The 13244-nt window shown below is 43.1% G+C and overlaps 2 protein-coding genes across 5 annotated transcripts in view; both read right to left on the bottom strand.

Moving 5' to 3' along the window:
- The window catches only part of CYP26C1 (cytochrome P450 family 26 subfamily C member 1), a 30999-nt gene extending 26996 nt beyond the window's left edge, over positions 1 to 4003 (bottom strand). The window contains exons 1-4 of the mRNA XM_073685250.1: positions 3899 to 4003; positions 2922 to 3339; positions 1700 to 1924; positions 618 to 893 (exon numbers count right to left, since the gene is read on the bottom strand). Of these exons, the coding sequence (XP_073541351.1) occupies positions 618 to 893; positions 1700 to 1924; positions 2922 to 3128 (708 nt within the window). The 5' untranslated portion in view covers positions 3129 to 3339; positions 3899 to 4003. The remainder of the gene's footprint in view (positions 1 to 617; positions 894 to 1699; positions 1925 to 2921; positions 3340 to 3898) is intronic.
- Positions 4004 to 12528: 8525 nt separating this feature from the next.
- The window catches only part of EXOC6 (exocyst complex component 6), a 263669-nt gene continuing 262953 nt past the window's right edge, over positions 12529 to 13244 (bottom strand). For all 4 annotated transcript variants that reach the window (XM_073685247.1, XM_073685249.1, XM_073685246.1 and 1 more), the window contains one exon: positions 12529 to 13173. In XM_073685247.1, coding sequence (XP_073541348.1) covers positions 13041 to 13173 — 133 coding nt within the window. In that variant the 3' untranslated portion in view covers positions 12529 to 13040. The remainder of the gene's footprint in view (positions 13174 to 13244) is intronic.

Genomic DNA, 13244 nt, shown 5'->3' with positions numbered 1-13244 from the left:
ATAGCAGGGAATCATTAAGACCCTGCTCTGAAGAGTCCCTGGAGCTGCTCATTGTCTTGCACTCAGCTGGACAGTTAGCTGTAAGACAATGTTTTCAGTCTTCTGTGTTTTCACCCTCACCGCTGATCTTGCTGAACAATTACATAACATGCCTGTTTGCTAAATGAGCAGCTGTAGGACAGCACTAAAACAGCCTACTCCGCACACTCGAATTACTATGGGGCACACGGCCTGCCCCATTCAGCATATGATTTATAGACCCTGATCCAGGCTTCTTGCTCTGTTTATGTCCATAAATTATTTTTGTTCAATATAGGGGGGTCGGTCATTATGTATGGTCCATTCATGGTGCATCACTGGCTTGTGGCGAGGTGACATTTATTGCAGTTCATGTTGAGAGGTGGCAGCCCCAGAGGTCCTCAGAGGAAGCTATAGAGCTCGAATCATATAGGTCTTGCCTTCACTGCATATCTATTCCCAGGAGATGCTTTTTGCAGAGCCAAAGTTTATAGAACCAGGACGTAAAATCATGACCTAACCAGAAAACATGGCACCGAATGAATCAGAAACTGGAAGGAGTGTCGCACATGAACTGGATGTGCATAATCAGTACATACCTTGCGAAGACCACTGAAAGGGATGTCCAGAGGGAGAGAGAAGAGATTCTCCATCAGTTGCTCAAAGACTCGGGCAAGCTCCTTAAACTGCTTCTCCCCCAGGCTTAGTCCCAGCAAGATGCGAGCAGCAATCCGGAAAGTAAGAGCTTTGGCAGACGAGAACATGGAGATGGAGCCAGACTCCCTACACCAACCATGCAATTCCCAACTCACAGCCTCCTGGATACGAGGGATGTAGCTTTCCAGCGCCGTGTGGCTGAAAACCTTGGCCATAATCTAAAAGCAAGAAAAGGTGTCCATTAAAGGAACATCCTATAATTATTCCTATAGGAAATACTTCTATTGAAAGTCTATCCAGACATTGGGGTTTATGGATAAATCATGTGTAGACTAGGGATGAGCAGACCCGTGGATGTTCGGGTTCAACAGAACTTTTGTCCAAAGTTTGGTTCGGGAACCAGAACTCTACCCGAACCCCATAGAAGTCAATGGGGACCCAAAATCTGGCTGCTGTAAAATGGTCGTACTAAGGGATCTCTCTCTCTGTCCAGTGCGAACCCTGAACTTTACAGTTCGGGTTCGCTCATCTCTAATGTAGACAAAAAATGGCACAGGTATGTTGGAAACCAAGGAACAATTATATAAAACTACCAACTAAGATGAGCTAAACTTTACTAAGTACATGCAACATCTACATGCATGTGACGAGGGCACCGCAACTTGTAAAAATGCAATTCTACAATGGCTCAGAACAGTGTTTTCCCAACTCTGGTCCTCAAGAGCCACCAACAGATCATGTTTTCAGGATTTCCTTAGTATTGCCAAGGTGATAATTCCATCACTTGTGCAATAATGCTAAGGAAATCCTGCAAACAAGATCTGTTGATGGCTCTTGAGGACCGAAGTTGAGGAACACTGGCTTAGAATAAATTAGATAACAAATGAAGGTCCATTCCCACACACGTAACCACACGGTGTATGAATATCATGATACTGAATACATAAATGATTCCAAATCAGTAGAGATAAGAACACAATTAACCAAAATGTAAACCCATGTAACCATGATGGCTGTTACTCACTTTTCTCTTGTGTCTATGGAGTTCTCCAATGGAATTAACCAGAGTGTTGGATCCCAGGATGATCTGGGTGCTCTGCGGCCACTGTGTACTAACCAGGTGGTGTTCTCCTAACAAGATCTTGCGAACATTTTCTGCTCCGGTCACTCGGATCAATGGTTTCCCCAACAAATGGGTTTTAAAAATGTTCCCATACTTTTCCCTTCTGGAGCTGTGGAAGTTTGAGCCCTGGAATGTCCACAAGAAGTCACAATCAGCAAAGAAATGTAAGGAATCCCTGGCTAATGCTACAATCAGATCATGTGTCCAAACCTTATTATTAATAATATCTGTATCCATCTAATAAGGATATATTCAAATCTGCTACAGTAAATCTGGATTACGAACAATTTGGAACTACAACTTCCAGCATGACACCTAAGCCAAGACACAGACTATTTATTACTTTTTTTTTATTAGGTAAACTATACATTTGAACCTAATATTACAATTACCTGCAGTTCCAAGTTGCATAAAATAACATTTATTTATAAAATCAATAGCTTTAGTAATTATAGAAAAATAAATCCCTGAATAACCTGGCATCTCAATGTCAGTCTTCAGCTATCCAGCAGCTGGAAAAATATTTTGGTACTTGTGGTCCTACCATTTCTGAAAAAAAGTTTTACTTACTTATTAATGCTTATTAAGGAATTTTCAGTTAAATGACTTAATTACCCCAGTGAGATAAATTTACATAGTGGGATTCAGTCTACCATTATAAAGCTCTTCTGGTACTTGTAGTCCCATTCAATAAAAAATCCATCTGGTGATAGAGTCATATTAATCTGTTGCTTTCCTACAGTGTGAATGATACATAACTTCTACAAAGTAACACTTGTTCCTATTAATTTTTATAGCTTAGGCTATGGGTGAGTAGTTGTTTTGGGTGAGTAGTTGTTTTGGGTGAGTAGTTTAGAAAAAAAGCAAGTTATCTATTTTACCCAATGGGTGAAGAAAATCTGTAACGTCAAAATCTCACCGCCTTAGATCCCACATAACAGCAAAGGAACAACTACTAAAATAATATTCTATGGACTTCATTAATTTAGGATTTGCTGGCACTTGTAGTTCTACAGACCTATATTTAAACCTACTACATTACGAGAACTTCCTAATTATGGTAACAGAAACCCATAGATTGAAGAGAAATAGAAAAGTATAAATGCATTCTTGTATTTTTTACCTGTACAAGCCAGTGAAGAGTTTCTCCAAAAAATGGCCAGCCCATAGACCCCTTGGGCAGAGGTAAATTGCTGCTCCGATCTCTAGTACTGTGCCATCTCAGGGACCATAGCTGGTGAGATACAACCAGGACTAACACCAGGGACAGGACTGATGTAAAAGCTGCTTCCAGGAATGACATATAATTGAGGTCTGTAGTGAGGAACATCTTGTCTCCAGGAGGTAGGAGGCTTCAGCTTGGTTCTTGCTTCTTATGCAATTAGTGTCACCTCCAACTGTATAAGTGACTACCAGCTCTGGAGAGTCAGCCTCACTCACTGAAAATGCTTTAATTGACACTGGGGAGGCGGGTTACTTTTTTTTTTCTTTCTCTGAGATGTTTAACACTTTGATTAATCCATGAAGATTTCTCCCCAGCTCTTTGAATGAATGCAAGAAGAAACAATTCAGTAAACATGAAGGGGGACCTCATCTATTCAGCCCCAGGAAAAAAAAAAAACTTCCCCAAAAAATGTTCTGTAGGTGATTTAAGATTTCCCCTCCTTCATTTTTTTTTTTTTAAAGGAATTATTTTTAGTCTTGAAAGAAATAAATAGTGAGCACCGGAGCCCCAGCTATGCTGATTATAAGGCTAAAATTGCAGCTTTCACATCTTTATTATATATTTGGCATGCTATGGAAGGTGATATATTTAGATCCCTTACCAAAAGAAAAAAAAAAAAAAAAAAGCTTAGAAAAGAAGATTTATTTCTGAAAGATAAGGGGCATAGCCGCAGGCTACACATCCACATTAATATCCACCCTGCTGCTTCCTTATTCCTGCCTGGAATTTAAGAGGTGATCATCTAAGAAAGGAAGAATTGTAACCACCCAAAAACAAAAACCCCCAAAAAGGGAAGAGATTTATAGCAACACTTCATAAAAGTTTTACTAACAGGTGTTGTACAAAGCTATGAAGATGGGGAAGGAAATACTCACCAGCAGCAGCAGCAGCAGCAGGTCTGTGCAGCAGGAGGAGAAGGACTGATTGATGTCTTGAAGAAGGTCTAGTCTATCACTCCTAAGGAAGGACAGAGCTGAGCCTGCCTCCTGGCCACATTTATATACATATTGGCTTATGATATGTTCCACCTTCAGGGGCTGACTTGCCTTCCTGCATATATAAGTAGCAGGGAACATTGCTAGGATTGGGCACTTTGAAGGAATGTGTAGACATGGCCAGAAGAAAGAGAGAGGGAGAGACCCCTCTGTGGCCATTGTGCCCTGTGTGTAGGTGCCAGCCCCTGCCTGCTGCTGGGGATGATGGCATCCTTAGATGGGTCACAGATGGAGGATATTTATTGTAGACCTGGAGTCATTCATCTCCTGGTGACAGGTACACAGGGCAGGTTATCAGGCAGTGTTGACTCTAGATAACAGCTCATATCATTTCACTTTTAGGCTTGTTGTAGTAATAAGATGACTGATAGCTTCCTATTATCTGCCATGTTGTGGCCATCAGTCAGTGAATAAAACAATTAGTGCTCACACCTCATCAGAGATAAAGAAACACTTCCACCTCCACTTACTACAGGGAAGCCTGGAGCCCCCTGCCCTACCGGTCATCTACACCGGGGTGGGAGCACCATGGCGCTGGCCGTACTGGAAACACCTGAGCTGCTGGGAAAGGAGTTATAAAATGTAGTGGTGGCCATTGATGAGGAATAGAGGCCTTTACTTAGGAGCCATAAAATAGTGAGGACAAGCCCAGCACCCAGGGACGGGGGTAGGATGGGGTCTGGTATGCAGGGCAAGGACCTGGGACTGGGGGCACTGAATGGTCTGTAGGGCACGGACCTAGGACTGGGGGTAGTGAATAGTCTGCAGGGCACGGACCTGGGACTGGGGGGCAGTGAATGGTCTGCAGGGCACGGACCTGGGACTGGGGGTAGTGAATAGTTGGCAGGGCACGGACCTGGGACTGGGGTCAGTGAATGGTTGGCAGGGCACGGACCTGGGACTGGGGGTAGTGAATAGTCTGCTGGGCACGGACCTGGGACTGGGGGTAGTGAATACCCTGCAGTGATGATGGGTCTGAGAAGATTTGCACAAGATACAGACATGGAATAATGGAATACATATCTGATAGAAATGATATGGATTATAGAAACATGGAGATTCTTGTAAAGTGTGTATATAATATCCAGTGTTTCTATTGTGCCTGTCTAATGTAATATCTCTGTGTTTATCACCTATCATCTAAATATCTCATATCCTCATATCTATACATCTCTATCTCTCATCTATATTTAAATATATCACTTAATCTATCATCTGCAATCTGAATGTCATAATCATCTATTATATCTCTAGTCTGCCTTCGACATGTAAATATCATTATCTATCCCATCGAATCTATCTATCTATCTATCATGAAGCAGGACCAAAGTACTAAAATGTGGCCGCAGAGCTTTTTGGACACACACCATCTGGTTAAATAGAATATATGTAGAACAATGAGCAGCACTCCAATCAGGTATGAAAACTATAAATTACTTATTAGCCCATGTGGCCCATTATTATCCACATGGGCTAATAAAGTCTTTATTTTTTCATATCTAATTGGAGTGCTGCTCATTTCTATCTATCACATATCTATTTGTCTATATCTTTAATATCTCTATTAGCTGTATCTATCACATATCTATCTGTTTATCTCTCTCTAACACCTCTATATCTAAAATCTCTATAGATATCTATTATTTGTTTCTAGATAGATAACACAGGTCTACAAACATTTTTTTTCAGGTGCCAATGTGTTTTTTTTTTAATTGATTTAGGGTATTTTGAGGGCGCAGAATTCAAAAATCCCATTACTTTTGCTGAATTGGTTCTAATTTTTGAGACGATTCATCCATGAAAATAATGCATTCCCCCAATGCGACTTGTGTATGATAACAAATGCAATAGATTTTGGTCTTTTGACTCTAGCAGTGTCTTAGGTAATGAAATATCCCATATAATTATTTTGTATTTTGATTTGTCTGCTTACAATGCTATAAAAGCCACTTTTGGAAGCCAGAATTCTACTGTAATTAGCTATTAAATATCTCAGAAACGAGAGCCAATCTGGCAAAACCAGAGTCACATTCGTAATCCGCACCAGAAACTTTATGTATATCTATCTATCTATCATTTATATCCATCACATAGATCTCTCTCTTATATATATATATATATATATATATATATATGTGTACATATATATATATATATATTCCTCTCTCCATCCCTGGCAGTGGTTGATTTTGGGACCTGGGTAGGTGGCTTCCTGGTTAATAATTAGCAGGGCTGTGGTCGGGGAAGGGTTACGCGCCCCCAGTTCACTGATCGGCTGCAGATCTGGGCATCTGCCAATCGATGCTCTCGTCTTTATCCGCGTAAACATGAAATCCAGCAGTGATGATTTATCGCGCCATCAGTGTAAACCTACGGAGTTTGAGCCTCTGCGGTAATTTACGGCTTCAAATGGAGAATCTCCCATGAAGGCCAATTCCCCAGATCACAAACTGTAATAAAAGCAGAGTAGTGGCCCCCACGTGGCCGGGACTGGGCAGCCTGCAGCTGCCAATAGCTGGCAATCCACCAAAGCCGATATCTGGGATATGCTAAGTAATTGGAGAATTGATGGAGAAAGTGGGGAGGCAGCACTGACCCCATGAGCCACAGGAAAGAAGCAAAAAGAAACCTAAGGAACTACAAGTCCCAGCACGATGCATGATGGTGCAATGATGCAAGTGCTTGTGTCTTCCTCTTCTAGACTGTGGATGGGACTCTCCTCCAATGTATCAGGTTGGATCACATGGTGCAGGGGAAATTTCGGTCCCTTATTATGCCCATACCCTTTTTATAGTGCTTCCAATTTATTGCATATTTTTAGCCATAAAATATTGGTGTCAAAAAATGCAGAGGACCTTGCACCACATTTATTATGCAACTTGCGCATTTTTTATAAATTTTTCTTATTTTCAGTATTTTTGCAGACTTGGAAATTCAGACTTTCTACATCGCTGCAAATAAATGGTTTCAAATTTACTATAATAATATGACAACTGTTCTGTAACCTGCACTAGCTAGTTGTCAGGTTTACTATATCCTGTATTAGGACCAATGGATGTAAAGGAGGGTCGCTCCATTATTTAGGAATCATTTATTCACTGTAGGACCTGTATAGTGCCGAGTGGTGGTCAAAACCAGCAATCTCTTTAAGGTCTCGTTCACTCATACGTGAAAAAATGGTGCCAGTGTCATCAGTGTTTTGGATCCGTGTGCCATCAGTGTTTGGTCCGTGTGCCATCAGTGTTTGGTCCGTGTGTCATCAGTGTTTGGTCCGTGTGTCATCAGTATTTGGTCCGTGTGTCATCAGTGTGTTGGATCCTTGTGTCATCAGTGTTTGCTACATGTGTCATCAGTGTTTGGTCCATGTGTCATCAGTGTTTGGTCCATGTGTCATCAGTGTGTTGGATCCTTGTGTCATCAGTGTTTGCTCCATGTGTCATCAGTGTTTTGGATCCGTGTGTCATCAGTGTGTTGGATCCTTGTGTCATCAGTGTTTGCTACATGTGTCATCAGTGTTTGGTCCATGTGTCATCAGTGTTTGCTACATGTGTCATCAGTGTTTGCTACATGTGTCATCAGTGTTTGGTCCATGTGTCATCAGTGTTTGGTCCGTGTGTCATCAGTGTTTGCTCCATGTGTCATCAGTGTTTTGGATCCGTGTGTCATCAGTGTTTTGGATCCGTGTGTCATCAGTGTGTTGGATCCTTGTGTCATCAGTGTTTGCTCCATGTGTGATCAGTGTGTTGGATCCTTGTGTCATCAGTGTGTTGGATCCGTGTGTCATCAGTGTGTTGGATCCTTGTGTCATCAGTGTGTTGGATCCTTGTGTCATCAGTGTTTGCTCCATGTGTGATCAGTGTGTTGGATCCGTGTGTCATCAGTGTGTTGGATCCGTGTGTCATCAGTGTGTTGGATCCTTGTGTCATCAGTGTGTTGGATCCTTGTGTCATCAGTGTGTTGGATCCTTGTGTCATCAGTGTGTTGGATCCTTGTGTCATCAGTGTGTTGGATCCTTGTGTCATCAGTGTGTTGGATCCTTGTGTCATCAGTGTGTTGGATCCTTGTGTCATCAGTGTGTTGGATCCTTGTGTCATCAGTGTGTTGGATCCGTGTGTCATCAGTGTGTTGGATCCTTGTGTCATCAGTGTGTTGGATCTGTGTGTCATCAGTGTGTTGGATCCTTGTGTCATCAGTGTGTTGGATCCGTGTGTCATCAGTGTGTTGGATCCTTGTGTCATCAGTGTGTTGGATCCTTGTGTCATCAGTGTGTTGGATCCTTGTGTCATCAGTGTGTTGGATCCTTGTGTCATCAGTGTTTGCTCCATGTGTGATCAGTGTGTTGGATCCGTGTGTCATCAGTGTGTTGGATCCGTGTGTCATCAGTGTTTGGTCCGTGTGTCATCAGTGTTTGGTCCATGTGTCATCAGTGTTTGGTCCGTGTGTCATCAGTGTTTGGTCCGTGTGTCATCAGTGTTTGCTCCATGTGTCATCAGTGTTTTGGATCCGTGTGTCATCAGTGTTTTGGATCCGTGTGTCATCAGTGTGTTGGATCCTTGTGTCATCAGTGTGTTGGATCCTTGTGTCATCAGTGTTTGCTCCATGTGTGATCAGTGTGTTGGATCCTTGTGTCATCAGTGTGTTGGATCCTTGTGTCATCAGTGTGTTGGATCCGTGTGTCATCAGTGTGTTGGATCCTTGTGTCATCAGTGTGTTGGATCCTTGTGTCATCAGTGTTTGCTCCATGTGTGATCAGTGTGTTGGATCCGTGTGTCATCAGTGTGTTGGATCCGTGTGTCATCAGTGTGTTGGATCCTTGTGTCATCAGTGTGTTGGATCCTAGTGTCATCAGTGTGTTGGATCCTTGTGTCATCAGTGTGTTGGATCCTTGTGTCATCAGTGTGTTGGATCCTTGTGTCATCAGTGTGTTGGATCCTTGTGTCATCAGTGTGTTGGATCCTTGTGTCATCAGTGTGTTGGATCCTTGTGTCATCAGTGTGTTGGATCCGTGTGTCATCAGTGTGTTGGATCCTTGTGTCATCAGTGTGTTGGATCCGTGTGTCATCAGTGTGTTGGATCCTTGTGTCATCAGTGTGTTGGATCTGTGTGTCATCAGTGTGTTGGATCCTTGTGTCATCAGTGTGTTGGATCCGTGTGTCATCAGTGTGTTGGATCCTTGTGTCATCAGTGTGTTGGATCCTTGTGTCATCAGTGTGTTGGATCCTTGTGTCATCAGTGTGTTGGATCCTTGTGTCATCAGTGTTTGCTCCATGTGTGATCAGTGTGTTGGATCCGTGTGTCATCAGTGTGTTGGATCCGTGTGTCATCAGTGTTTGGTCCGTGTGTCATCAGTGTTTGGTCCATGTGTCATCAGTGTTTGGTCCGTGTGTCATCAGTGTTTGGTCCGTGTGTCATCAGTGTTTGCTCCATTTGTCATCAGTGTGTTGGATCCTTGTGTCATCAGTGTTTGGTCCATGTGTTATCAGTGTGTTTGGTCCGTGTGTCATCAGTGTTTGGTCCGTGTGTCATCAGTGTTTGGTCCGTGTGTCATCAGTGTTTGGTCCGTGTGTCATCAGTGTTTGGTCCGTGTGTCATCAGTGTTTGGTCCGTGTGTCATCAGTGTTTGCTCCATTTGTCATCAGTGTGTTGGATCCTTGTGTCATCAGTGTTTGGTCCATGTGTTATCAGTGTGTTTGGTCCGTGTGTCATCAGTGTTTGGTCCGTGTGTCATCAGTGTGTTGGATCCGTGTGTCATCAGTGTTTGGTCCGTGTGTCATCAGTGTTTGGTCCGTGTGTCATCAGTGTTTGGTCCATGTGTCATCAGTGTTTGGTCCATGTGTCATCAGTGTTTGGTCCGTGTGTCATCAGTGTTTGGTCCGTGTGTCATCAGTGTTTGCTCCATTTGTCATCAGTGTGTTGGATCCTTGTGTCATCAGTGTTTGGTCCATGTGTCATCAGTGTGTTTGGTCCGTGTGTCATCAGTGTTTGGTCCGTGTGTCATCAGTGTTTGGTCCGTGTGTCATCAGTGTTTGGTCCATGTGTCATCAGTGTTTGGTCCGTGTGTCATCAGTGTTTGGTCCATGTGTCATCAGTGTTTGGTCCATGTGTCATCAGTATTTGGTCCGTGTGTCATCAGTGTTTGGTCCGTGTGTCATCAGTGTTTGGTCCATGTGTCATCAGTGTTTGGTCCATGTGTCATCAATGTTTGGTCCATGTGTCATCAGTGTGTTGGATCCTTGTGTCATCAGAGTTTGGTCCATGTGTCATCAGAGTTTGGTCCATGTGTCATCAGTGTTTGGTCCATGTGTTATGAGTGTTTTGGATCCGTGTGTCATCAGTGTTTGGTCCATGTGTCATCAGAGTTTGGTCCATGTGTCATCAGTGTTTGGTCCATGTGTTATGAGTGTTTTGGATCCGTGTGTCATCAGTGTTTGCTCCAGGTGTCATCCGTGTTTTGGATCCGTGTGTCATCAGTGTTTGCTCCAGGTGTCATCCGTGTTTTGGATCCGTGTGTCATCAGTGTTTGCTCCAGGTGTCATCCGTGTTTTGGATCTTTGTGTCATCAGTGTTTGCTCCATGTGTCATCAGTGTTTTGGATCCGTGTGTCATCAGTGTTTGCTCCATGTGTCATCAGTGTTTTGGATCCGTGTGTCATCAGTGTTTGCGCCATGTGTCCATTTTTACCATCGGTGTCATCAGCGCTTTTCATAGATGGATAAAGAAATAAATTACAAAGCTTCTCCTATCCTTTGCAATGTCAAACATGGACAGCAAATGGATGACACATTGATGCCATCCGTGCGCTGTACGGGTTTTTCACAGACCCATAGACTTGTATTGGCCCTTGTCATCCGTGATACCAAAAAAAATCGGACATGTGAATAGCGGCATAGATTATAATGGATACAACACGTATGTGCAACAAGGACATCTGACTGAATCGGTTAGACTACATTCACACCTGCGTTTAGCATTTTAGGAACAGACAAACAGAATTAAAGTCCAAAAATTATCCATTACTATGCTATCAAATACTATGTGGTTCCCATTCTGGGGGGCTGGAGCCATAAGCGTGCCATGGATTATGTTCATTTTTCACTGTCTGGGGTCTGGTCATTTAAGGAACGTTTCCTCGTAGGAATTCTGCTGTGAAAATCCTGCAGTGGAAACGTCACAGTGATTATTCCCGCAGCAGATGGCATTGGGCGATGAATTGCAAAGCATGAACTATGCGCGGTAACACACAGAATACATACACATGCTGTGGATTTCAAATCCGTAGTGCTGGGAAAATCATGCGGTGGATATTTTTTGCATAGTCTGCGGATACGATTTCTTAAAATCTTATGCACAATTCTGAGTATTCTGTGAAGAAAATTTGCCGCATTTACGCCACGTGGGAACTTCCCTTAAGGGCACAGTCAGACGTCTGAATAAATCTAAGCGAGAACGGAGCGCAGTGCATGGACTGGCCGGCAGTTCTCCCGACTCGAGCGTGACAGCTTCATGTATATCTATGCAGCTGTCAGGCTCGGGTGGGTAGAGCCGCCGGCCAGTCCGTGCACTGCGTTCCGATCTTAGATTTATACGGCCCTAAAGGACAATAATTAGGCTGCAGCAGTGGAGTAATCCGTTCATCCGTAGATTGATAGCCAGAATACTGCATGACCCGGATCAAGTGACCCCAAACATCAAGAATCTCGTTCCATCTCTTTATGGACATTGCTGCTCACGCATTTCTAGTATAGTTGCCGGTTACAGAGTGCTGTGTTGTCAGAAGCATGAATTTTGGAGTAGCCGAAAAATGGCAAGTGACATTATACATTTTGTAGGCAAGTTGTCTCTTCAGAAAGGAAGAGGACTAGAACTCTAGCGCCACCTGTGGGAAGTAGCAATCCTAGAAGTCAATATCGACCCTTTAACGAGCCTTGTCATATGACTTAGGATAAAACCAAACCAGAATCACAATTTGCAGATACTGTGTTGCGGGCTGCTGCCCCTCATCAGTGCAAAGTGTGAGATCAGGTTTGGCTGGGTGAGAGGCTTCTGTCCCAAGGGGTAACGTTTCTCCTTGTGGAGAGTGACATGCCAAGACTGGCATACCAATGTAAGGAGACTTTTAAGCCTTGCAATGCTCCTCTAAGTCTCCTAGCATTAGCATGCCAGTCTTGGCATGTCACTCTCCACAAGGAGAAACGTTACCCCTTGGATATGCATTTTAGGCATAATGATCATCACCTTCCTCGTTCTATTGGATTAATGGAGACAGCTTGATCTACCTCATTCCTATACGTGTGAACGGAGCTGTGGCCGTGCATATACATTACTGGTGCATTCATTGACACATGTGGACCCCTTGTAATAGACGAGGGGATCCAGCAGTTGGACCCCCATCAATTCTACGTTTATCAGCTATTTTGCGGATAGGTGACAATTTTTTTTTTTTTTGGAAAACCCATTAGAGACCTAGAACCCCATAGAATTGTATCTGCTGTGAGCAATAAACCACTATATTTCGGATTTTCATTAACATTCATTTTATTCCTGAAGGAGATTAAAAGCAAATATTTACAAAGTATAGCTCAAAATCACAACCCTGAGAACCAAATCTATAGTAAAAGTGGGCGCTCATACACTCACGTAGGAAGACCTGACCAATCAGCAGACAGTGATCGGGGTCCGCAGGGTAATCACTAGCAGACCTTTCATCTCACTGACTGAACCCCCCCCATCATCTTAATGACTTCACATGACTTACAAAACCCATCTTAAAATGCCCTAGAATCAGAAAAAAATGTCAGACTTTAGCAGCAAGAGGTAAAATACAATATTTATAGTCCATTCATCCGCTGTACGCGCCAATGACTGGTTCCACTCCTGACGTCACTTGTGTGTGTGATATATAAAAACCTTATAAAAATCAGCCGTAAAAACATTGTTTAGTCCAGGTGAGGCACACGCTTTATTCTGCAGGAAAGCAATGTGCTGAGTATAGGCATCTGTATGCTTTGCAGTACAGCCAGCACTATGAGTGCTGGGACATCCCATTCACCAGACTCCTGAGCTGTTTCACCACAGTGTCAATTAACTTCTGTTTATCCCGGTCATTCTTCCTGAACTGAGCGAAGATATTATTCTTCTTGTTCATGTCTTTCATCCTGGAGAGAGAGGAAGAGCCTGTAATTCCAGATCCCCATAGGCAAGTCGGTATTTATTATTGCTGATATCC

The sequence above is a fragment of the Phyllobates terribilis genome, unplaced genomic scaffold, assembly GCF_046119375.1.
Source record: "Phyllobates terribilis strain yellow unplaced genomic scaffold, ASM4611937v1 Scaffold_5__5_contigs__length_657084704, whole genome shotgun sequence".
Classification (NCBI taxonomy): Eukaryota; Metazoa; Chordata; class Amphibia; order Anura; family Dendrobatidae; genus Phyllobates; species Phyllobates terribilis.
The sequence above is the reverse complement of the archived record's forward strand: the minus strand, read 5'-3'. Positions and strand labels throughout refer to the sequence as shown.